The 26290-nt window shown below is 43.6% G+C and overlaps 1 protein-coding gene across 8 annotated transcripts in view; it reads right to left on the bottom strand.

Moving 5' to 3' along the window:
- Positions 1 to 230: 230 nt before the first annotated feature.
- Sptbn1 (spectrin beta, non-erythrocytic 1) overlaps positions 231 to 26290 on the bottom strand; it is a 168990-nt gene continuing 142930 nt past the window's right edge. For 7 of the 8 annotated variants that reach the window (XM_006514599.4, XM_006514600.4, XM_030245736.1 and 4 more), the window contains 18 exons: positions 25702 to 25848; positions 24635 to 24898; positions 22312 to 22536; positions 21812 to 21901; positions 21366 to 21647; positions 20213 to 20343; positions 19127 to 19331; positions 18472 to 18846; positions 15512 to 15756; positions 14692 to 14830; positions 13663 to 13747; positions 11562 to 11758; positions 10707 to 10816; positions 9925 to 9988; positions 5272 to 5510; positions 4084 to 4257; positions 2449 to 2491; positions 231 to 1550 (listed from right to left, as the gene is read on the bottom strand). In XM_006514599.4, the coding sequence (XP_006514662.1) occupies positions 1332 to 1550; positions 2449 to 2491; positions 4084 to 4257; positions 5272 to 5510; positions 9925 to 9988; positions 10707 to 10816; positions 11562 to 11758; positions 13663 to 13747; positions 14692 to 14830; positions 15512 to 15756; positions 18472 to 18846; positions 19127 to 19331; positions 20213 to 20343; positions 21366 to 21647; positions 21812 to 21901; positions 22312 to 22536; positions 24635 to 24898; positions 25702 to 25848 (3234 nt within the window). In that variant the 3' untranslated portion in view covers positions 231 to 1331. Of the gene's footprint in view, positions 1551 to 2448; positions 2492 to 4083; positions 4258 to 5271; positions 5511 to 7678; positions 9989 to 10706; positions 10817 to 11561; positions 11759 to 13662; positions 13748 to 14691; positions 14831 to 15511; positions 15757 to 18471; positions 18847 to 19126; positions 19332 to 20212; positions 20344 to 21365; positions 21648 to 21811; positions 21902 to 22311; positions 22537 to 24634; positions 24899 to 25701; positions 25849 to 26290 lie in introns of those variants that run through there. The other variant, NM_009260.2, reaches the window with a different exon arrangement.

Here is a 26290-nt window from a genome sequence, read left to right on the forward strand (position 1 = left end):
TTGTGCAGGTCTTAAGGCTATAAGACATGAAAAGTATCACCATTCACCACGCCTATTCATTCTTCATTTGTTACAGCTTCCAAGGCCAACACACACACACACACACACACACACACACACACACACACACACACACACACACACACACACACACTCACACTCACACACTTTGCAAATTCCCTATTAGGCATGCTTGGACAGGGAAGGAAAAACACCGGCTAGTCATAGGCTAGATTTAAAAGCATTTAATGACATAGCATATATTTAACAGGGCAAAAGTTGAGAGGTACAGGTCGTATGATGGAGCACCAGGCCTGAGCGCCCACTCTCTGTCCAAGCTCAGACTCTGGAGGTCATTACTATAGATGCCATTTTGATTGTGCAGTAAGATGAAAATTTGTTATTACAATAGTTACAGTGACAGAGAAATGCACACTATGTATCAAATAGCAGGGTAATGAAGCAAATTATAACAGTGTGGCCACGCACAAGCAAGTAACCATTAGAGTAACATTACTTTGTCCAGTAAATGCTTCAGTTCCACTTATACACTTAGCAATGATTTAAAGGGTTTATTATACATCTAGTTTATTATACTTTGTACTAGAATTATCTCAAACATACAATATAATGTATTTCAGAAAAAAAGAGACTGAAATTACAGATTATTTAAAACCTTATCAATTTTCTATTCTTTCTTGTATACCAACATTCTGAACTGTCACAGCAATTGATGCAGAAAAGCCACATGTTGTGTGTTAGTAAGTGATGCCGGATACAAATGGTTTGGCCTGTAGGTTTACATGGAGCTGCACTGTGGCTGCAGCAAGAGATCAGAATACATGATCTGTTTAATAAAGGCTACACCCATCGTGGGCATTTGTAAGTCAAGACTCAGGGTAACCACGGAAGTGAAGGGAGAGTAGTGTCAGGAAATCGGTCCATCGTCTCTGGAGAGCACAGGAAATATTGTGTAAGCACCACTGCCTTGCATACCAACAGCATCAGAGGCGGGTTATTTCCAACACAGCCTCACAAAATTGAGGAACAGTTTAAATACTGAGATCTAATCTATATAATTTCATTAAAAAAATCTGGCCTTCCCTCTGTACCTCAAACTTTTTAAACTTGGAGATAAAGTGTTTAGGTATGGTTCCCCCACCCCTCAGAAATACTCTATAAATTAAAAAATTTATTTCAAAAATAAAAAAAAAAGAAAAGAAAAAAAATCAACTACATGGAGGAACATTAGGCACAGAGTAATGTGTTGGTCGGAACTTGCATGCTGGACTCTTACTAAAGGTAAGAGAAGGGCGGGACAACAGGGAAGTTCACTTCTTCTTGCCGAAAAGGCTGAACCTCTTCTCTTTGTCTTTCTCTTTATCCTTCTCCCTCTTGCCAGGACTGGACTCGCTGGTGATGGTGACGACGCTGGTGGGTAAGGTCTGCGCCCGACTGGATGCTGGCGTACTCTGGGTGCTGGCAGATGTGTCGTGTTTGTCAGAGGAGATGGCAGAGGAGATAGCCTGGATCCATGTGTTCATTTCCTCCTAGATAGAGGAAGGGACACAGGTTAAGACTTGGTCAAGAGGGGCGGGCATGAGGAGTTGGTCTTACCTCCATGACGATCCAAGCCTGACAGCTAGAAGGCTCAGCAGCAGTGCCTCTAGGGTCACTGTCCTTAAATGCTTATCTACATTCTCAATACCACAGAGGATATGGCTTAGCCCCTCAGATGGGCCCACTGCTCTGCACCCGCAGACCATTACTCTGGGATGTAGTCCTACATACCTACAAGAGCTACAGGACTAGACTAAGGCTGTGAGATATCACTCTCATTCTAGAAAGTGTTTTTCCTCCCTAAATTAAAAAAATGTTTTCATGTGTGTATGTGTGTGTGTAGACACGTAAGTTCATGCTCATCAGAAGACAATTTTTCAGAGTTGATTTTCTCTTTATATAAAGTATGTCCTGGGGATCAAACTCAAGTCATCAGACTGGATGGCAGGCCCTTTACCAACTAAGCCATCTTACACGTCCCCACGCCCTTTTCCAGAGTTACCTCTCCTGGTGGAAGGGGCCTTTTAAAATGTAAATTGCTGCACATGTTATGATCACTGAGGTGACCCTCTCTTCTCCAAGGAGGTGAGGCTAATGGTAATGGAGTACAGTGTAGAGGCTTTGGACTGGGCATCAGGACATATACTCAGACTTGGGCCACCTCTCTGTGCCTTGCTCTAAGGAGCAGCAGGCAAGGGCCTTCCTTGCTCCTAGTTTCCAGTGAATCTAGTGGATGTTGCTCTAGTTTCCCTCCTTTAATGAGGAACATGATGATATTTTCTTCTTTTAGTCTAGTGTTGGTGGCTATGAAGACCAGACAGTTGAACACCTCACAAATACTTCCATGAGCTTTGGTATCTGAGAAAACAAAACCCAGTAGTAACTTACATCATCTTTGGCTTGGAAGAGGTACTCGTTTCCATCACTTAGTCTGTAATTTCAAGAAAATTACATTTTATAATTATGTAGGTAACAATTTCATATTAGAAAGTTAAAAAATATAAATTAAAAATACAGGCCAGGTATGGTGGTGTACATCTTTAATTCCAGTACTCCGGAGGCAGAGGTAGGTGGATCTCTGTGAGTTTGAGGCAAGCCTGGTCTATAGCTTGATTTTCAAAATAGCCAGGCACAGAGGAACTTTGTCTCAAAAAGCAAAACAGAACAAACAAAACAAAACAAACCCAAACCAAACCAACCAAACAAAACCCCATGATCCCCTTATCTAGGGTGGGTCACAAGCAGGCCATGGGTTTACCTCAGAGATGTCAATAGAGCTCTCCATGGGTTGATGACCAGGCCTGGAGATGTGCACTGGCCCGACAATGGCCCCTGGTCATTATGAAGTCACACATTCACCAGATAAATCCAATATACACAGGCAATCTGGTGCTTTAATCCAACAGAAGGATCAAAAAAAAATTCAACCTCTGAAAGGTCTGGCTTTGTTATGGCCAATACCACTTGGATTCTTAATTTCTGACCAGAAATGAATTCAAGAGAAAACTTCAAAAAAGGTGAGTACTCTTGAAATTCTAGCTTCTGAGTTTGTGTCTTCCACATCTGCAATTTCTAGAGTTACCCAACTGACAATAAAAAAAAAGACCTCTAGATTTTTCTTATGGAAATGAAAGCAGTCACACCCAGGAGGCCATCAGTGTGGCACTGTGATGTCTGGTACTATGGGTGCAGCAGTAGGAACTGACTCTGAGGTCCATGGAGGGGGTGCTAAGATGGAACAGTTAAGAGGTCAAGTTATCTGGGACTCTCATGACAAAATGTATTTTGAAAATATATGTATGTATGCACACTCGTGAATGTCAAAAAGACAACCTGCAAGAGAGCCTTTCCTTTCCTCCTTTCCACCACGTGGGTTCTGAGAAGGAAAGCTGTATAATCAGGCTTGGCAGCAGGAACTGTTGCCACTGAGCACATTCTCACCCCCTTGCCTTATCTTTTTACACTTTGAGAAATGAGATGGTTTGCCAATATCCAAACACAAGGAGCATGCGTGTGGATGTGGTGTGAGGGGGTGTCTTCCACAAGGAGGAGTCATTTGGATGCAGAAGTGTGGGAAGAGCTGGGGAGGATGGCCTGTCCCACCCAAGTACTTCCTGTTTGTCTCCTCAGGCTCTAGGATGACTCACAGTACCTATCTGAAGCAAACATGGTAATTCCTTAGTCTGCATAAGCCAGAAGGACTCAAAATGGGACTTTAAAGCTCCCATTATATACTGTGACAATTATGGCCCACAGCAGTGTCGGGGAACAGTGTGTTCCAGGTCATGAAATGAAGGCTCCTTTTCCTCTGGGTCCAGGTGCACAACCAGGCCCAGGGAAGAGTGACCTTGGTTCCTCAGAATTAATCCAGCAAGTCTCAGTAGGCTGTGTGCAGACTGGATATTCACTTTCTTAGGGACTGAGAATGGTAGGAGGAGGCACGGCCATCACAGTACCTTAGCGGGAAAGCCAACCTCTGTGAGATGAACACACCCAGACAGCCATGAGCTTGAAAACTCTTACCTTAGCTTGAACACGTGCTTCTTCTTTTTGTAATCAAGGGCCACTTCGCAGATGGCCTCTTTCAAACTCACAGGGACCTCACTGTGGTAGGGGATGCCAGAAGCAGCACTCTTGGCATCTTTATAGAAGCCCATTTCTTGGTTATTTATGACACAATATACATTGTGCCAGGACCTGAGTGGGTACAGCAGAGAAAGAAGTATTAAGGCTCTGCGCTCACCTTTGCTGAAAGATCTTCACAAACAGGCTACCCCTTATTCAAAGCCTCTCTAAACTGAACCTATACCAAATATTAGCCCTGAACTCAGCCTCTTTGGAACAGCGCATATGCCTGAGGCGCAGCTGGGGAGGGATACGGCTCTGCATCAGAGAACACGTGAGCTGCTGTCCCTTCTATCACATGCGGCCTTTGAAGCTTTTCACTCATGTTCAGGAACACAGACAAGGCTCCTTATTCTCAAGCACAATCTCCCCCAGACTTAGTGACATTCTTTCTGGGGTTCAGCTACTGACAAGAGGGTAGATCCAGGGCCATTGGTATTTATGGTATCCCTTTGGGGAGCTACACTCAGGTGTGTGCCAACAATACCCAAGGGGCAAACTGTCAGTATACGATAACTTAATGAGAACATCAGACCGTTACCTTATCCAACACAGACACAAGTCCTTTGTACAGTAGACACTCCACATGTACAGTAATCTAGACATATGGCAGACCAGCTAAGTTGTACCAGCTTTGGAATTAGATGTGGTTTTCATCTCAGTTTTACTATTTACTAGATGTCTAAAAAAGTATGCTTTTTTACAACCTCTCAGAGTCACTACTATCTCATCAGCTAAATAATAAACTTAGAGACTGGTGGGAGATGGTCATCTCAAGACTCATATGGAGGAGTGAGTACCTGTGAAAGCCGGATCCTACTAGGAACCCTACAATGAGGTCACTTCACTTCAGGAGACTGTTCAACTTTGCTCTAGTGAGCGCCTCCTCAGGACAAGCCTCAGGCCACTCCTGCGATTCCTGCCAGCTACATCTCCTGAGCTGAGTGTCACTCTCACTCCGATTCTCAACACACTGTACACACAAGAATGACAAGCTCTGACCTTCTGAATGCCAATCCTGCGAGACCCTGGGCCACCTTCCCACGGGTGATTTCCCTCCCCACTTTCCTCACGTGCTGCCTTTACCTGCTCGAGGCTTTCTTATTGTGGGCCTCCCACTCATGCTTCCGATTGAGGAAGCCTTCCATCTGGGCAGCGGGTGTCTCCAGGGTCCTGGCTGGCAGGGTGGCAGCACTCTGGGCTGGAAGTGCAGATTTGGCCTTTCGGTCCAAGGTGGGAGAGGGAACAGGACTGGACTCTTTGGAGCTTGTCCTCTGCTCAGCAGCACCGTTGACCATTTCACTCGTTTCCATGGTTCCTGCCATCTAGGGACAGCAGAGGGGCCATTCAGAGAACCCGAGAGTAAGAGAGGACCACATACGCTCTGACTCGCACACGTGGCTGTGTATAAATGCCTGGCACAGATGGAGGCAGTGCAGTAAAACCAGTGCACACCCTGCAAAGCCAGCTTTGGACACCAAGGACATTAGAAGGTGGGAATGGATTAATGCCCACCCACTTGCGGGGAAATGAGAAAAGCGAAATGCCAGTATGAGTTTTACTGCACTCTACTCCTCTGATTACTCCATTCTCACTAACATACTCAGATCATCTCCTCTTACGGTTACTTTAAAACACAAAGACAATGGAAACAATCAGACATATTAAGTATGAGAGTGGACGTTATACAGCAGCCACCTTACATCCAAGGGCATCATCAGAAGGGCTAAAGTTGAAGCAAAAGGGCATTCACAAACAGATGGAGAGACAATCCTATCAGAACTATACAGCATTCCCCCAGATGCAACAAGTAAACACCTTTGGTTTCTGAAAGAGGCTCCCTAGTTCTTCTCCCACACCCCTCCTCTCCAGATCACCATAAACACATGCAGAAATTAGAACAACAGTCATGCATTTCACATCTACCATCCCCGTTAGACTTTGGAACTTAAGAGCTGGAAGGAAATGAGGCAAGTCCACAAACATCAACTGAACCACATCTGCCCAGGTTGATTGTGAGTGGGTTGTAGTTTGTGTTAAAGGAGCTGAAGAAAAAGCCAATCACAGTCACTCAACACCACACAGCTATTTACCCCCAAACAAAGACTGAACCAGGGCCTTCCCCATCACGGGTGGTTGATCACGGTGCCTTGCTGCACTGAGACGGGAGCCCAGAGACAGCCAGGCTTCCAGCGGCTTTGACCCTTCAGTCTGGAGACGTCTTCAGGAGCGTTCCTTCCCAAGCTCACTTAAATTGTAACCCACACGGTTTTTCGGCTTTGGAAATGTAGTAGGGTCTTGATTCATTATCGTTTTCGGCCTGTGTACCATCAACTGTGTACCATTAACTGTAGCAGCCCCTGGCTGATATACCCAGGGCATGGATTAGCAAGTTACTAAAGCTGGGTGTGGCTGATGCTTTAGTAGATTACAGACAACCTGCACCCCTCATACACAGACAGACATGGAAGTATCAATGGCACAGTCATTAGCTATAGTCCCCCACCACTGCTGTCCAGAGTCAGAGTGACACCCAGTTAGCAGCAACCTTCGCAGTATAAGCGGTAGACTGGCCACTCCCACTGCAAAACTCAGATCTGTCAACTCTCTTGCTTAGGTCTTATCTCGATTAATGGAGCCTGCTTATTGTAAATAAAGCTAATTTTCTGGAAAAATAGTAATGAGAACGTTGTAGAAGCGTTTGGAATTATAAACTTAGGTAAACTAGCATAATTAGCACCAAGGTTTAGGGTTTGACTGGAGACTATGCAATCCTAAGGTTGTTTTTGATTAAAATTCTCTATTCTCATGCCAATATGGTAAATGGATTATCAGGGCAGAAAGACACGGGGTGGGGGACAGAGTGCTTAGTTGGCCTGGCTGTGAAAGCAGCAGCCTGCGGGCATGGTCTGAGCAACAGGCTACCACTCTTTCCCCTCCTCTCTTAGTTTTGTCTTGCTTTGTTGCCCAGGATGGGCTTAAACTCCCAATGCTTCTGCCAGTGGCGAGGATTGCCAAGTATCCCCACTACACCTGGATTCCCTTTTCACTATTTTGGGGGAGGGAAAGTAATCAAAGCCCAAGTCAAAAGAATGTTGAGGGGTCTTACAGTTGACAAATCTCTTCTAGTGGAATCTCAGGAAACTCATGTAAGGAGCACATGTGAGTTGGTGTGGAAGGCTGAGCCGGTGTGAGTGGAGAGAAACATGGGTTAGTACATACAGACACCAGGTAAAAAAAAATTTAGTGCTGCAGCTTTGACGCGGAAACCACTAGTGGCTGGGTGGGCAGAAGTTTATCTAGAAATGGCTATAATTTATCAGAGCTGGTCACACTTCAAGGAAGTTGAAGACAAGAAGTCTCTTCTGATGGGAATTCTGCAGCAAAAATTTTTTTCTCTGGAGTTAGAAGGAAAGAGAAAACCCCACACCAGTATGCAGAGATAATTAATGTTTATGCAAATGAAATCACTAACCAAGAAAACAATGAAAATAAAAGGACCAAATGAACTTTAATGGACATGTGTTGTAAGCATGCCAACAAATAAACAAAATGACCTTTAATGGACATGTGCTGCAAGCATGCCAGCAGACAACACACATCACTAGGACAGACGTCAAAAGCAAATCATAGTACTATGATCACACGATGGTACATGTATGTGATCAACCCCCCCACATACACATATTGTTGCTTCTCTTTAGGAATTAGTTCAGAGTGCTTTGTGGCCAGGCACATCTGAGGCAGTGAAATCAGGATGTGAACATGAATGCAACATGACAAGTAGTAGCGCAGGAAACACCTGATTGGTTTTCAAAGTACATGAAGCAACACCATTTTCGAGTTCATTAACATGAGTCTCTGCATCATCATCCAAAATAATGAAACTGCTTTTTCTTCTTCCAATAAAATCCAATTGTTAATTAAAAACAGAGAAAGATAGGCAGCAGAGCAAATGCTAAACAGTATCATAGCATTCCTGTTTTAATGTGCTTATGTGTGTATTGTCTTTGTTAAAAAAAAAAAAACCTTAAAATTTGGTATCAGTCTGGATGATACAAAACTTAAACACACAGCACATATATGGAAACATCATATATAAGTATGATCATGTGTGGCTATATATATATATATATATATATATACACACACACACATACATATACATACACACACACATATATATGATCAGTGACACAGTATAATTTGTGGCCATAAAGACATGGTCAGGGGATCTTAGTGACCAAAGAAAAAGATACAGTTTTTTTTTTTTTCTAATATAAATTTGGATGTGTTTTAAGGCAGAGACCCAATAATGATGCATAGTAGCCCAGAGCTTAAAAGCTTGGTATCTATCTAGATACCTATCTACGGTTACAGGTAGATAGATATGTACATAGAGATTAGGAAAAACAAACAAGATGCTATATGATGTTATCCTGACAAAAGAGAAAAAATGCATCATGAAATGAAAAGACAATTTAGACTTAGCATGAAAAACACATACCAAACAGGGCTCTGACTCCACTAAGACATCTAAATATGGCAAATGAGCAAGGGAGTGTCTTGCAAGGCTTTGCTGAAATGAGGGTTTGGTCTGGTTTTGATCAGAACCAGGAAGTCACCCCTTTTACCAGCTTTTACTCCTAAGAAAAAGGATTTCTTTTAAAATGTTTTCAATCCCTGCTAGTGGCCCAATACATGTCATCCTTAGGACTCCTTACTAGAGAACTTCGAGATCCATTTGAGATACAGGAGTTTCTGTCAGTAGAGACACTGAAGTAGCCCTCTAAGGCTAGGACACCTCTGCAAGCGCTCCCTGCCAGGCACAGGGCATTGAGTCTATCATTCAAGTGATCAGGATGAACCAAAATGGCTTTTGTTCTATTTGCCTAAAAAATGAAAACAGCTTGACACCCTGAAGACTCTGACTGATGGTAAGAGCTGCTGGCATCTGCCACAGCCTGAGTGCTGGCAGTGGTAACACTGACCAAGACAGAGCCGGTGGCAGCAATCAGTGGGCTGTGCCGTGTGGTGCACAGAAGCCTACATTTCTGGGTTGAGGACTTGGCAGAAAAGAGAGGATTATTGGGCTTGTACAAAGTAATAAATGGCCCCAAAGGTCTCAGAACATTTGGGGTCCTGCACCTAAAACTTATCCAGCTTCCCAACAAAATGTAGCTTCTTTCGGGCCGTTTGATGAATGCATTCTCCATGGAATGTTCCAGAGCAACTGCAGGCCTAACCTTAGTAGTAAACGTTTCCTTCCTTACAAACCAGTCTTCATAGTTACTAAACTACTATACAATGGAAGCCAATAGGTTAATAATACTTGTAAGTAACATAGCACCTATAGCAGAGTACTATTAACTTGTGTGTGCCGTACCTGTTAAGAGTCTAATTTCATTATGCTATAATTTAATTTTGATTACTCATGTAAAATCTTAAAGTAAAAAGCTCACAATAAATAAACAAAAATTAAGTATGCTGCTTTGAGGCAATGAGGATCCAAAGAAACATAAATTAAATGCAAACAAATATGAAATCAAGGACAGCTATGAATTAAGTAAAAATTTTAACACTCTGGGTGACGTGGAAGCCAAAAGGTCAAAGGATGTGGACAGAGTGGTTCTTGACAAATGGTAGTGAACTTCACATTCCAGACCATGAATGGTCACTGGCTGTCCGTCTGCTATTAAAGTTTTTGTAGTTTTGGTACGTTTGAGAGCGGTAACTAACCCGTGGAGATCCCTGCTCAGCCGGCAAACCATTCTGGGAAACTTGGTCTCCTTTTGAAGTATCCCTGTAAGGGTGAGATTGGAAAAGCGAAGGGAAAGATAGAAGGGGAAGAGAAAGAAGGGAAGAGAAAAGGAAAAACCAAGCGTGAACACCTTCTTCCACACAATGTCATGCTGTTACATCTGGCACTTCTAAGTGTTTTAGACAGTCCCTAAGCCTTCAGAAACACTCTGTCACCACCCCTATCTTATAAATCCACTTTAGACATTTTCATGGAGCTCACAACCCACCAATAGCCTTCTGCAAATAGGAAATCAGTTCTTCCCTAACACAGAATCGCTGGCCTGAAATCCCAGTGGTGCTTCTATCCAATGAGTCACCCAGAGACTGTGTCTGTGTGTTCTGGTGGTCCTCCTCTGCATTTCACTCTGTCATGTGACTGTTCTCCACTGCCACTTGGCAATGGCTACAGGATTCTCAATAGTATAGATGAGACATTGGACAGGAAGGGTATTTCCTGGCTCTACAAGACTTAAGACAGATGCCCCATAATCTCACTCGCCACCATAACCAAAGTTTTAGCCTGTTTGTTTTTTTTTTTGGGGGGGGGGTTTCGAGACAGGGTTTCTCTGTATAGACCTGGCTGTCCTGGAACTCACTTTGTAGACCAGGCTGGCCTCGAACTCAGAAATCCGCCTGCCTCTGCCCCCTGAGTGCTGGGATTAAAGGGCTGCACCACCACACCAGCTAAGTTTTAGCCTCTTATGCTTCCAGTGCCTCACCATTGCTGGGACTCAGCCTCCTCTGAAACCTTCGTGTTTGGGTCCGGAGAAGGTGGCCGCCTCTTTCTTTCTTCTTCCTCTTGCTGTCTGCGCACTTCCAGTAGCTCCAACTACAGGAGAACAGCTTGCTGTTTATCAAGGCTAAGACTTTTGCTGCTTTAGAAAAACGTTCTAGAAACCCAGGAGACTTTTTCTACAATGGTTCATACTGGACAACCTCAAAGGTCAACACTCCAAATACAATGGCATTATGTCCATGAGCACCATAGCTACAAGCTAAAACTGTAGGGAATGGACAGCTGTCTACCCCTTGCTGGGAAATCCTTTGGCTGGTTCATTTTCCTCTGGGAATAGAGATTTCAAAATTAACTCTGCATCTTCTTAACTTTGTTGAGAGGGAAAAGTTGCTGGGGGGTTTAAGTCAGACTTTCCATGAAGTCTCAATAAAAACCTACCATGGGCTCACAAAAATGTTCAAGGAAGCCATCTGTATTGTAGTAGAGAAACAGGGAAAAATAATTAAAGCCACAGAGTAGTCTTCCTGAAACAAATCCAGTCCATGAGCAGTTCATATATTGTAAAAGAATTGTTTTAATACATAGTCATACTCCCTTCCCCCACCCCGGAAGTACTGACAGCAAGAGTCCATTTTCTATGAGAATAAAAGTTTCGGAAGAAGAAGAAAGACCAGTGCCCAAGCTCTGCAGTAAAGCTTTGGCTGGCAGAGAGAGGCATTATCTGGAATGGCGATGATTTAATAGTAATCCAAGGTCAAGATATGATCTGGTGTCCATGTGATTCCTAAAATTCACAAAAATAGGTGAAGTACTATGCCGGACATGCTTAGACACTTACCGTTGTCAGCCTTTCCAGAGCAGAGAATCTCTCATCCCAGGTCGCTGCAGACTTTTCAAACGCCTCATGGCGCTTAATAAGCTTCTCCACTTCGTCTACACTCTGGCCAATTTCACGGCTGGATAGGTATGGTTCCTGTCCAAGCAGCCAAGCCTCTGCCACACTGGCATCCCTTGAGAACTGATGGACCTCCAAAACTGCAGAGGGTATCAAGAGTGAGTGTCTGTCACAGGGCCACACAATGGCACTGCTCTAAGCATAGCCATCTTATCATTTATAATACCAAATGCCATCAAATGTAAACACTGTGAGCCACACAGGCAAGAACATCGCAAGAATAGGGGTAATTACTTTAACTGGATTTTGATTTAACTTAATATATTAAAAGAATACTATTTTAACACAACACTTTTTTTGTTTACCAAATAAGAATACAGGTTAAAATTTATAAGTACATACTACAAAAATTAAGATGATTTCTATTTTCCAAGACTCATATGTGGACAGTGGCTCTCAGGTGGACTATACAGGTCTAGAATTTACTCTGGTCATATGGCCCTAATTCTAAGAGATCAGATCTCTGAGCCCTCACAGGACACACAACCTATTCATGCCAGACTATGCAGGTGAGGCAGGAACCCACATAGAAGCTTGTATTAGGTTGAAATCCAGTTTTCTCTTGGGGGATTGAGAGGGTAGGAATACTAACAAAGGGGGAAGACAGGGTCCTTGTCCTCCATGTGAGGAAAAGCTCTCCACCTGATGCAGTTATGAGGAAGTGGATTAGAACCTGGCTTAGCTAGACTGCCAGCGCACATTCAGCATCTCACTCAGCAGAGTCTGGGGCCAGTTGGATAAGAACCTACTGTGTGGACTATCACTGAGCCAAGAACAGGCCAGCCATCTCACTTTGAGATTACGATGGACCCCACAACTTATCAATTGACAAGAAACTAGGCAACTGTCAATTCTTTAAGGTAGGTAGCAGGCAAATCATCACTGTAACCCAGATTGTAGCCTGGTATCCAGTTCACAGCAGGTACGACACAGGTTTTGCCTCACAGAATGAAACTGCCCCAGAGTTTTCAAAATCTGCAAATGAAATCCTCAATAACAGAATGGCCCCAAATTGAACATTAGAGGGCTCTGGGCCCAATTGGGTTTTTTACACAACTTTAGTTTTTACTAAGAGTCTACAATATATAGGAATGAGGCTAGAATACAAGACAGAGTCTAAAGTATCAACACAGCTTGTTATAATATAGATTAAAATAAAAAAAGCTTGAATTGAACTACTTTTAATGTTCAAATCAACCATGAGGTACTATTCTTAAATACATTTTAAATCCAGTGAGGGCTCATAGTTCCAGGTAAACTGGGATTACACAGAGAGGGAAGGGAGAGAGGAAAGGGAAAGAGAAGATGGGGAGAGGGGGGAGAGAGGGGAGAGAGGGAGGGGGAGAGGGAGAGGAAGGGGAAAAGTGATTATTTTTATTATTTTATTTTTGTTTTTTAGAGACACTCTCTTCATATTCCTGTCTGTTCTCATATCTTGCTATGTAAACTAGGCTAGCCTTGATGTCACAGAGAACCGTATTCCTCTGACTCGAGTGATTAAAGGTGTACACCCTTACACCCTGCATACTTTTATTTTGTGTGCGTGTGTGTGCACATACACTCATCTGAGTACAGGTGCACACAGAAGCTAGAGATTTTGAGATGCTCTGGAGCTGGAGCTGGGCAGGAGGTGAGCCTCTGACTTGGGTGCTGGGACCCAAACTCAGGGCCTTTGGAAGAGCAGTAAGTGCTCCTAACTGCTGAGCCATCTCTTCAGCCAGCCCCAAGAACTTTTTCTTCTTCTTCTTCTTTTTTTTTGGTTTTTTGAGACAGGGTTTCTCTCTACAGCCCTGGCTATCCTGGAACTCACTTTCCACCTTCTTAAAAAACAATATTCAGCATGAATACACTGAGAAAGAAACATTTAAAACTTCAGAATCATTAAGTAATAACATAACATTAGTTAAAGCAGACTTGTATACGCATGTATTTCCTTGGATACACAGAAAGAACAGAAAAGCAAATGAAGAACGCATGTCCTTACTCAGTCTTAACCACTCCCACCGGTCTTCCCACTTGTCAATCATTTCTTTTCTTTTCTCTGTCAGCTGCAGTAACTTTTCCTTGATCTGCACAAAAACAAGGGCCTTAATAAAACACTGCAACCTTGTGTCTGTCCCGGATGAGCACTTGGTACAAGAAAATCTATTTTCCCCTAAGCTGCTAAGTATCAGCTTAAATGTATTATTTCATGTCTTGAGCCTGGAGAGAAAAACATGGCTAGTTTTCCAGAAGGGGTGGGAGTTCTATTCAAAGCTGCCTGTGCTGATGTAGCAAACTGTGTGCTATTTCGATAGACTCTGGGGCTTCCTGAAACAGTTAACGTTTATGAAGAGAAGGACAGTAATACCGACAAAGCCTTGGCTTTTCTGAGAGACATCCATTCCTGTGAAGGATGCTACAAAAAAGACATCAGTGCCATCGTTCTGACCAGAGCTGCAGCCATCAGCCAAATGCAACGCAGAGTTGAGTGATAGCCAGAGCCATCCCACTGATGAGTTCACAGGCTGTTTTTATACCTGGACCCCTCAAAAATTATCTCTGGACAAACAATTACCAGTTTTGGGTCTACAGTTGTATGTAACAGTTTTTCTAGGCAGACAGAATATGCTTCAAAATGATGTAAAGAAGCGTACTCACTTGCACGTGTATTGTAGGCCCTGTTAAAGTAGGCCTTGTGCTCAAGCACACAAATACACAGAATGAAAATATTAGAAAAACTGAAACTACACTGAACACGTAGACTTGGCTTTTGTCATTCCTTACTATAGTACAGCAGTGATTTACCCTGTGTTAGGTATTACACAGGGTCCAGAGATGTTCTAAAGTTATGAATAAGCCCTATGTCATTTCACATATGGTATCTAGCCATCTATGGATTCTAGTGTTCACAGAAGTCCTGGAATCAATCCTTGTAGATTGTGGGAGGCTTCAAAGACACAGTTGCAAAATAAAATCCTTTTACATGCCAACACTGGCTGAGTTCACACCAGGTCCCAAAGCAGCATCCTACCTCCTCAGAAGCATAGTGTTTCCGTGCCAGCAGGGATTTCCCAAGCTCAATGCAGGCTGTAAAGCTGTCATTACGAGCATCAATTTCAGCTTTGATACCTTGATGATTATTCATTAACAGTTCAACAGATGACACATCCCTATAAGAAAGTAACATCACCTTTAAGAGATGGAGCTTTTCAAATAAACATGTAGGTTTTAAAACTCGTAATTTGAAGGAAACTGACAGCTTAATTGTCTTTTTTAGGGCTTATTTGCAGCCCAAACTCAGGCCAAATCACTAAATCTCAGTAACACTTAACTTAGGACTGGCTAACTCGGTAACTTTCAAAGAAAGGCATCTTTAAGTGCATACAAGATGCAATGCAGGCAGACACTGTTTCGAGAAGGCACAAAGGCAGTTCCAACAAAGCACAACCTGATGGAACAGTTGAGACATAAAGAAACACAAAGCCAGATGTGGAGGAAAACACTCAGGAAGCTGATGCCTCTACTTATCTATTAAAATCGTCACTGCTTTGAAAGAAACCAAACTAAAGGGAAGACACTAATCATTTCGGTTCCGGACACTTGAAACAAATGCCAAGGGTGAACATCACCTTTGTGATATGCATGGACACAGAGACTTTTAATATAACAAAGATACAGAGAAAGAACTCCAAAATGCCTGAGTGGGAAGGTGGGGGTGTGGGAGTGAGAATCTAGAGGAAATGAGCACCACCATGGCTCTTCTTTCCATGGCAGCGGTGTGTGGTAGAGAACAAAAGCAGTAGAGCTCTTCCCTGAACACCCACACCTCTGTGGCCGGGAGGGAGCCTTACCGTGGTTTCTCCTGGGCCTCGATCTGCCGGATGACATCTTCCATCCAGAGCATGAGGTCACGCACCATGCTGAAGAAGCGGAACTTGTCTCCTGTGTCTACCAGCCGCACCCTGCGACCCTCACAAGCATCCAGCAGGGACTTCCAGGCTTCCAGGACCTCATTCTCACGCTTCTGGATGTCATCAGCCTTGTCCCCTGCATAGGCTGCCTGGAGGCGAGCTGCATCCTCCTGCAGCTGCCTCACCTGTGAAGCCACAGGGGAGAAAAGCCAGGTTTCACTACTGTGGCCTTGCCACCATCACCCCTTCCCTTCCTTACGGTGTCACCATAAACGGCAATGGGAAGGAGCCATCGGTTGCCGGGTCTGTGCCTCTTAATACGTTCTTTTTTCACCTGGTAGAGCCAAGTCACAAAACCCCAAACCTACTAAATGCCGTTATTAAGTACTGTTCGAACAATGAAAGAAATAAAATGCTACAGGAACATAGGGAAGTCCTGTAGCCTGGGATGTGAAGACAGAGCTGAGTAGGGACACATCTAGATATATTCCAAGGTGAGAAATACTTTGATTGGCTGGGTGTGCTGGCACACACCTATAATCCCCATCATCAACATCCTCAGCTATACAGTGTATTCCAGGCCAGCCTAACTTTTAAAAATAAGTGGGAGTGGGTGGGCTGACAAATAGGTAAAGGCACTTAACATATAAGCCTGATGACCTCAGGTGAACACTGGAACACACAATGATAGGAGGGGATTACTACTACAGAGCTGTCATTGGACCTACAAATGTACTGCTGAGGCATGCATGCCCTACAATACACCAAATATTGTTTTAAAAGTACAGACAGTATGCTGAACACTACTTTCTGTGTCAAAGGGTGAAAAACAAAAACAGGCTATCACTTTAGGTAATGATGGAGGTTTGTCATCATAGAAAAAAAATAGTGACTATTTTATACTCTCCTCCTTCTCTTTCTCTCTCTCTCTCTCTCTCTCTCTCTTTCTCTCTCTCTCTCTCTCTCTCTCTCTTTTGAGACAGGGTCTCACTATCTAACCCTGGCTGTCTTGGAAGTCACTCTGTAACCAGGCTGGCCTCAAACTCAGAGATTTATCTGCCTCTGCCTCCCAAGTATAAGGACTAAATGTGTCCACCATTGCACCTGACTACCTTATCCTTGGATGTCCATTTTCATTGTCTCTAATTCTGAATTACAGCTAAGGTATGTAAATCAGATTATCACGAGCAAGCTGTAGGAAATTACTTGAAAATCAATCTCCTTGTTTTCTTAAGTCGTCATTTCTTGGGCCTCTGGTTATTATTATTTTTTAATAGGGTCTCTCAGTGAGAAGATGGGAGAAGCTAGCACAATGAAGCTCACACAAGAGTTCAGGACCACCTTGGCCACGCAAGATTATTACTGCCTCTGTAAGATATTGGTGGGTCAGTGCCTGCAGGAGGGCCACACTTCTTTTTATGGCTCTTAATTACTTTACAGTGACATGGTGAGGTAGGTGGAATCCAACAGACTTGGGTTGGGTTCTTGGCTGTGGGTATTAAGCCTCAACAGTCTCATGAGGCAAAAGTATTTAATGAAAAAAACAGGGAATGACTCTGTCTTAAGCATCCTACAGTTTTAAAAGTAAATGGGGAAGGACCTAGTTCTTACCTGTCTCTAGGCTTCTCAAAACCTCCCTTAGCATTTGTTAAAATCAGTAACGGGGACACATTCACAGATGTAACTGTTTTACAAGGATCATCTCAATCCCCAAAGCAGCTGGAGACCCAGGCACAGAGAGGTGAATTAACTCACAGCCAGAGAAGAGGCAAGAACTGAGTGAGACTCCAGATGGCAGTCAAAAGACAATGGTGGTCAAGAGGATGAGTAAGTCCTAAGTACTGGAGCATGGTGAGGTTGATACTCACCTGAACCTGAACCTGGGCCACGTCTAGACCTTTTGTCGTGGGGAGGGGGTTAGGTAGTTACTAGAATACAGCCTCTGCCCATTCACTTTCCCATTGGATTCAGTCGAAACTACACAGCCACAAAGTCAAGAATATACTCCATCTGGCCTTCTGCTGACTCTGTACTGATCATTTGCTCTCAATAAGCAAGAATAGAACTCCTGACCTTCTCAGGATTAAGAAAATTAGGCAAAACCAGCTTCTTCTCCGGGAACATCCATTTGGAGGGAAGAGATGACCGTTTTTCAACGGCAAGAACTAAGACTAATCAGGAAACTAGGAATCAGAAGGCAAAGGAGAGATGGAGCACACTACTAAGTCTCGCTGTTTCCCTGGTTCTCAACAGCCTCGAAGCTGTTTTAGTGCTAAGCCACTTCACAGCGTGCTGGAGCTAGAAGATCTGCCATGTCAAAATGGAAGGACTTAGTCTCTACTAGGCAGAAGTAGGACCACCTGAGAAAAGGAAGGAAAGTGGAGTCAGGGAACATGGGGTAAGCAGTGGTAGACAGGGGAATGACGGAAAAAAATAGAAATACATTTATCAAAATGACATGTGATTTCTCACTTGGTATGCTAACACAAAGAATTAATAAGAGGAATCAATGCAGAAAAATAAACCTACCATGCTCAAATGAAAAAGTATAGATTTCTCTTTTGAGATGGCTGGTGGAAGACAGTGAGGTACTGTTTTCAAAGTGATCCGGATGGTCACATTAACATAACATTAACTTGTACTGAGGCCTTATACGTACATCTGCCTAATTTAAACACGAGTGTGTTCATCTAACATTATTTGCAAGTGTGACAAATTCAGAACTGTAGAGACTACAAAGCTTTCCTGGGTGGGGTGTGCATGTGCGTGTGTGCACACACCTGTGTTTAGTCTGAGTATCATTTCAGGTATATTCTGAGGAGCCAAGAGAGACAGAGAGGTTCAAGATGTACAAAGATACCTTATAAAGAGACTCTCTTGCCCTGGGCAGCTCTACCTACCTGAGTGCCCAGAGCTTGGATGTCGTGCTCAAAGGTGGTGTGCATTCTCTGTAAAGTTTCCACAGTGTTTTGATCTCTTCCAAGCTCCTCAGGGAGTTTCTTGTGTTTGTCCTGGATTCGGCCAAAGATCTCCTTGGCATCATGGTAAAACTTATGAAGTTCATATGAGGCAGCAAGAATCTGTGTTCTTGTGTCAATGAGCTCCAGGAGGTCAGCCCAGGCTTCATTGAGACCATCTTTCCACTCAGCAATGGTGGCAGCATCTGAATGTCCAGAGTTGATGAGTTCATCTGCCATGTTATTAACTGTATCCACACGCTCCTGCCCAATGTTTCCTGTGTCTCGAGCAAATTCTCGGAACCGTTCTTGTAACATCTGAAATGGGATGCACACAAAGAAACCACTGAGACCACTGTGGAGCTTTTACACTCCATCACATGAATGGTGCTGGAAGGAAACTGCTAAGTGGGAGGCACAAGTTGATACTCAAGCCCTGAGAACCACAGATCTGCAGTACCTGAGTTGTCTGTCTGTGATGAGGAATGCCGACCCATGACAAAGATACCCAAGGAAAGCACCAAGCTGAAACCACACCCATGACCTCACAACCTAGGAATGCTTTCCACACCACCACCCACTTTCCCCCAGTACTTGCCGTGACATGCTCATAGTCCTGTCCCAACTCATGGGAGCCTGCGACCACTTCCCTCTCAGCGATCCACTGTTCCAGGTCATCCACCTCTCTGTTGAGCTGGAACAGCCTGTGCCTCTCATCAAGTTTTCCTCTCCTCTCCTCAGCAAGGTCCTTCAGGCCAGCATACAGCTTGTCGACCTTTGACTGCCGCATGCTAATACGCTCACTGGAAAAGAACCAGCAGTGAGGAAGGGGCCTCAATGTCTTCTTCTGAAGACACACAACGGAGTGAGGATAACATAAGTGTTACACCAAAATTTCCCCAAAGAAACTCCCATTTAACCTATTTTGTCTAAAAAAAAAACCCCAGAACCCTGAATAGCCTCCATTTCAAATGATGAAGAGTGAATGGAGAAACCAAACAAAATAATTAAGGCAAAGGCCACCCTGACCCTCCTATCCCCACACACTGCTAAAAGTTAATGCAAAATATTGGAACCATCTTCTATTGCCAGAAGGCACAGGCTGTCCACTAGGGCTCTTCTCTGGCCTATTCTGCTCTTTCCTGATGGGCTGTGGCCCTTCCTTGCTCTGTCTGCATTTGTTTCCTCAGTGTAGCTAAGAGATCGAATCCCACTTCTTTGAATTCGTCACCAGAATTATATCTCCTGATAGGAGAGGGGAAAGGCTTTGTTGCAGCTTATTCTTTCTTGGGAATCTAGTTATGAACTCCTTAAGGGCCTCCTCATGTAGAACAGGCCCACTGACCTTAGCTTTCCAGCCTGTCTTGCACTGGATAAACAAACACTCAAACCAATTCCTTTCCTTCCTGAGTCTGATAGGAGCTCTTCTCTCTCAGTTACCACAGCAGCCTGGTGACCAGAGAGCTCACACTCTCACATGTCTTCCCTGTTTTCTGGACAATCACTGCGCAGGAACCACTTCTGAGTAACACCTTCCCAGAACACCACAAGCTCTTAGGTCAATGGCATGCTTAACCATTGCTGTATGATGAACAGTGCCATTTTCTTTTGGGGCAGGTCAGTAAGACACCTTCACTGAGGAATCAAACAGCCTGGGTGGCCTCATCCTCAAAGTGCCACTCACCTTTCGGGATGGCTGTCAGCCACCAGCGCCCGGCTAGTCTTGGAGAGCTGGTGTACTGTCTCTGCATAGTCCTCAACAGCTTGCTCTAAAATCTGGTGCTTTTTCAACATAGAGACAGCACTCTGCTCATCCTGCAAAGAAAAAGACCAATGAAACCGTGGCCAAACTCTATGCTTGGGGTGATAAATTAACTGCACTGTGGGGTGGGACAAGAGGAAGGATCATCAGAAAGAAAAAAAAAATGTATGCTATAGCCATGAACACAAGACACAGCTGAGTGCATTAGCAGGGACTAACAGAGGCCTCTGCAAAGGGGAATATGTAGTGTGACCAAGGCCGCTGTGAGGTAGAGGGGAGCTTGGTAAGTTTAATATATTTCAGCTGGTTAAAAACCTCAGTCAGTTATGCATCTGCATAGCAGCATTCTATAGCCTTAAAGTACTTTTAATGGTCTTAAAACCATTTTGTATGTTGGAGAGCCTGGGCAATTTTATGAATGATGGTAGAACATGCCTGTAATCTCAGTAATTGGGAGTGCAAGGAAGGTAGATCTCTGTGAGTTCAAGGCCAGCCCTGCCAGGGCTACATTAGCGAAGCCCTTATCTCAAACAAGCAAAAAGTGTGTGTGTATGTGTGTGTGTGTCTGTCTGTATGTATGTATGTGTATGTATATATATATATATAGAGAGAGAGAGAGAGAGACACATACACATACACACATATGTATATATATTTGAAGATAAATATTCATATAAGACTTATATACAAACATATAACATCTATCTATCTATCTATCTATCTATCTATCTATCTATCTATCTATCTATCTATCTATCTATCTATCTAAGTTAGCTAGACATAGTACTATCTACTTGTAATCCTAGTAGGTAGCCTAAGGCAAGAAAATCATGAGTTGGAAGCCAGTCTGGGCTATATATTAAGTTCTAGGCCTGCATGTGTGTTACATACTTAGCCTTTATTTCAAGGGAGACAGCAGCCAGATTTTTGATGTCTTTCCTTACTTTTCAGTATCTACAGGCAGCAGGTAGAACAAAGACACTCTGTAGCTACTAGCATCAAAGGATCAGAGTAGGGCACTCTTCTGAGGCATACCTCTGGCTTCCTCTCAGGGAAGTTGGGAAGCATCTCTCACCTTGGCCTTTTCCTCAGACATCATGTACAACTCCTGTTCACTCATCCATGCCTCGGCTTCAGCTGCATCAAAGTAGTACTGCTGCGCCTTGTGTGCCTCCTCCAGCCGTCTATGGCGTTTCTCAGTTTCCTCAATGAGGAGCCCCCACAGCTGCTTCAGGTCAGCGAGCCTCTGCCTGATAGCCTCGGCATTGAGGCTGCTGCTATCTGTGATGATGTTTTGACTCCTCTCAAAGATGTCATCAATACGAGGCTGGTGTCCCTGGATTTCTTTCTGGAGGGTCTGTGCAGAAGAGGCAAAAACAATTTGCTAAACGGCCATGCCGGGTCCTTATTTTTAAATGTTGGTGCTAAGCAGAACTCACAAACCTTCAAAAGTCTCTCACTTCATCTGCATTGTGATTCAGTCATTTATCAGGCACTGCTAGCCTTGGTAGAAAAGCTTACCTGGTTTTTCTTTATTAACAGCTGCACAGTTTGAAGGTTATGGCCATGATCTGTGGAAGTTGCCAAAGGCATCCTCTCGCCAACCCATAGCTAGAAAAAAATTGAGAATAAGAAGAGGTTAGAACCATGTGAAGGACAAAGAAATGGCCCAAGTAAGAGTGTAAGGGGTGAGGGGAGCACTGGGGAGGAAGGTCTAGCCTTCCCTTAGAAGGGGCCGGGATATACTCTTGGACATGAGGCAGGGCTTCCAGACTTACTTCATCTTGGTGTTGGACACACTGTGAGCCCTGTGGTTAGTTTAAGTCCGGTTCTAGTGGCATTAAAATCCTGGTGTGTCTTTAGAATTCCAGAAAGAAGAGAGTGCATTTGCATGTGTGCATGTGAGGGGACAGAGCACCACAACATGGAAGGTAGGCTATAAGGGCTGATGTCAATGACACAGTCCGAGGTGACACAACAGAAATGCAACCATCGCGCCGGGACGCTCTCGGGCTACTCACGATTTCGTCCTCCACATCCCTGTTGAACTGATGGATCTCCTTGGAAGCTAACAGGTTATGCTTCCTCTCACTCAAGGGCTCCAGAAGCTCCATGAACTTGGTCTGCACAGTAAGGCGTTTGCTGTCCACCTCATCTGTGCTCTTCCCCTCCTGACTCAGCGCCTGGGCTTGGCTCTGCAGTTCCTCGATCTCTTTCTTCCGAACTTCCATCTGATTCTCCAGCATCTAAGGGAGCGAGAGCGCATCAGAGCCAGAGGAAACACAGAGACTCTGCTTGGAACTTTGTTTTTGGCACTGGCTAAGGTGGAAGGCTACACTGAGAAATACAAACTTATACAGCCGAGAGGCCAAGGAATGGAGTACCAGTGAGTATTCTAGCTTACCAGCTGATGTTTAAAAACATTCAGTCTCTGGGGACTTTAAAGCTTGAAGTAACATTAAACTTTAATCAGGAACTCAGGGAAAAGAAAGACAGGGAGACAACGTTACTTATGCCTACATAGAAGTCAGTTTCTCTATCAGAAGGGAGAACACTTTTGAGGGTCCAGTTCTTTCTGGTGAGAAACAGTATCTTTATTTCTTCAACCAGAGATCTGACTAGAATCATGGGAGATAATGAGGGAACACAACAGCCGCTCACTGAAGGAAACAAGCTAAGGTGGAAACAAAAGTGTTCACTGAGGAGCTATCACACCCACCGCTACCCACCCACATAGCACAGCCAGTCACAAATCCTGGAACCAACCAGCACCTGAGGCTAACTGTAACCTCCCTAGGAAGAGGCAGCAGCTACAACTAAACACCACCTGTCTAAATTTATTAATGCACAGAAACTTCAAGAGCAAAGTAGCCAACCTTGTAGCAAAAGCATGAATGTCCTTTTGGATGAAAAAACCAGGCTCAACATTCGGCAGTGACTAGTAAAACTGCCAGGCTTAGGAATCATAAAATACTGCCAAGTTAGGAGAGGAGCCACTGGAAAAGTGGACCACTACTACCTTTAAAGAGAAATAGTGTAGCTGGGTGTGGTGCCATCTTTAATGCTAGCATTTGGTGGCCAGAGGCAGGTAAATCTCTGAGTTTGAGGCCAGCTTGGCCTACACCCACCACACCACTGTTTCAGGAAAAGCTAGGACTATAGATCCTGTTTCAAAAATCAAACCAAACCAAAAAACCAAAATCTAAAAGAGTGTTTGTGACAGTGTGGCTGTCTGTGTATATTGCATATGGCGAGCAGTAGGTAAGCACAGGTGATATTCTTAGGAATGCCACCCACCTTCTCTTGAACAAGGTCTCATTGGCCTGGAGCACATGGTCTGTTTCTGCCACCCTAGCACTGAGATTACAAGCACATCCTTAGTTTACAAGGAAAACAACTTTATTGACTGAGTCATCTTCTCAAACCATACCACTGATACATGTATGTTTGTGTGCCAAGTGCATGTGGAAGCCAGAAGAAGGTACTGGGTCCCCTGAAACTGGAGTTACCAACAGCTATGGGAGGGCAGTGGGATTTGAACGTAGGTATTCTAGAAAAGTAGCTGGTGCTCTTCACAGCTGAGCCATCTCTCACTTCCCCGTGACATACTTTTAAAAAAGAGATTTATTTAATTTTACTTATATGAGTGAGTACATTGTAGCTGTCTTTAAACACCCCAGGAGAGGGCATAAGGTCCCATTGTAGATGGTTGTGAGCCGTTATATGGATACTGGGAATTGAACTCAGGACTGCTGGAAGTGAATGTTCTTAACCACTGAGTCATCTCTCTAGCCCATATCTGATGATGTATTAAACTGTTTGCTCATTAATTCAGAGTAAATTCACCTGCCCTTAGAATCACCTATCACAATATGTAAAAAAAAAATGGTTATTTCCTCTATTATCTACCAAGCAGAGAGTAATTCAGAGTAGAGAGCAGACAATTCAGCCCAACCATCACCTATTTAAGATATTACATGGAAAGAAGATACATATGATTATCACTCATACAGGTGAAGATATTTAAGATATTACATGGAAAGAAGATAAATATGATTATTCACTCATACAGGTGAAGATTTCACTCAACCACTGAATGGTAATAATACGCATCAACTAGATGTTAAATGAAAATATTCCTATGCACAGACATTCAACAGTTTTACTAATTATAGTCTTTCTAGATGACTCTGAAAAAGTCTACCGCTGGCAGGGTAAGCACTTATCTGGTGGTAAAATCCCTTCCCATGGAAGAGCAAAGGAAAAGACTCTTGATCTGTAGAGAGGAAGGGGAAAGCCATGAAGCGAGCATAGCCCAAACAGAATACTGCCTTGCCCACTTGCCTGTTGCTTTTTCAGAAGAATATTGACACTGGTAAGGTCTTTGCCATAGTCGTCAGATTGAATCTGGCTCTCCAGGCCATGTAGCCATTTGTCAAGATCTGCGCAGCTTTGTGTGAAAAGCTCAGCCTTATTTGCATCAAAGAGCCGCTGGGCCTTGGTCTGGGTTGTGGATTCAAGGACTTCCCACATTTTATGTAAACCAGTGAGTTTTTCCTTTACCACAGCTTCTGTTTCTGGCTTTTCTGAAATAAGCTGCATTCCTTCCTGGAGAACATAAACCAATGAGGTTAAAAATAGTTTGCAAGAGAATAAATGTCACTGTGAAAAAACAAAACTCAAACTCTGAGACATTTAATCTGTGATTGCCCCACTTGCATCCACACTCCCTACATTCATCCAGGAAGTTAGTGCTCAGTAAAATAAACAGTGGTCTTTGTTAGCAATTAAGTGTTGCATGCTCTAACAGTTTCAATTGGGCAATTTATTGTTAATAACCTACAACTTCACGCTCTAAAGACTATATATAACACATAATTTTAATTCTTAGGAGAATGATAGTGAAGGGACAGGAACGTGAGAAACACACACTGCACAGAATTTCCCTATGTGAATACACACTGCAAGGATTAACATAGTTAGTGCCTGGTGTATAGTAGTCACACCACCCCTAATAGACTTAAAGCATATTGCATTTTAAAATTTATGTAATTGTATCTGATAAAGCCGCCCATAAAGCAACACAGGTTTATGGCCAGTGGCAATGAGGAAGGAAGGGACATGGTCCACCAGTAGCAACTGATCTGATCATCTGGTAGCCACTGAAAGATAAACTAAGCCACTTGTTTGGGTCTCTGCTTCTCTGCCCGCTGTGGGACAGACATCAGGTTAGAAACTAAGTGGAAGCAGGGGATTGTTACTGACTGTGATGACATAGGGCTCTACCCTCAAATAAAAGGAATTCATTTTCTCTCCTCCCTCTTCCCTAAGTTTTTATGTCTTCCTCCTTACCAAGGCCACAATTTGGAAAGGAGGGTGAGGGAAAGGTCTCACCAAATAGTTTAACCCACCTTCTCAATTTTGTCAAGCCATTCTTTGTTGGATGCAAGTTCCGCCATAAATGCTTGATGCTTTAACCATTTACTGTGCAGATTTCTGGCTTCATCATAAGACATGTCTTGAGCTGTAAGCATCTTTTCATTGATCCAGAGGGACAGCTAGGGTAGAACAGCAAGAAGTGTTTAGAAGCTGTCATCATAGATTTAAACCTTTTACTCCGACCCAGAAAGGATTACACCCGTGTCGACATTTTCCATGTCAACAGACCGGCAAATATTTTACTTTGCACCTCTGACCCATTTTGTAGCTAAGTGTGATATAAATGGTGGACCTAACATTGAACCCAGAAGTATAAAAACTCCAAAGCAGCTTTTAAACTCAACTGCACTCTTGGCCAGCTTTCCCTAAAAAGCTTGTGTTTGTAGTTTTGCTCTTACTAGTTCAAAACACAAGCTGTTTCCTCCCCCAGATACCTGTGACAGCTATAGCAAGCTAACCATTGACTATCATTTAATTCATCTGGCAAGTATGTATTTTAAAACAATCTGCACAGCAGTGGTGACGCATGCTTCTAGTATCAGTGCTTGGAATGCAAAGGCA

The sequence above is a fragment of the Mus musculus genome, chromosome 11 (assembly GCF_000001635.26).
Source record: "Mus musculus strain C57BL/6J chromosome 11, GRCm38.p6 C57BL/6J".
NCBI lineage: Eukaryota > Metazoa > Chordata > Mammalia > Rodentia > Muridae > Mus > Mus musculus.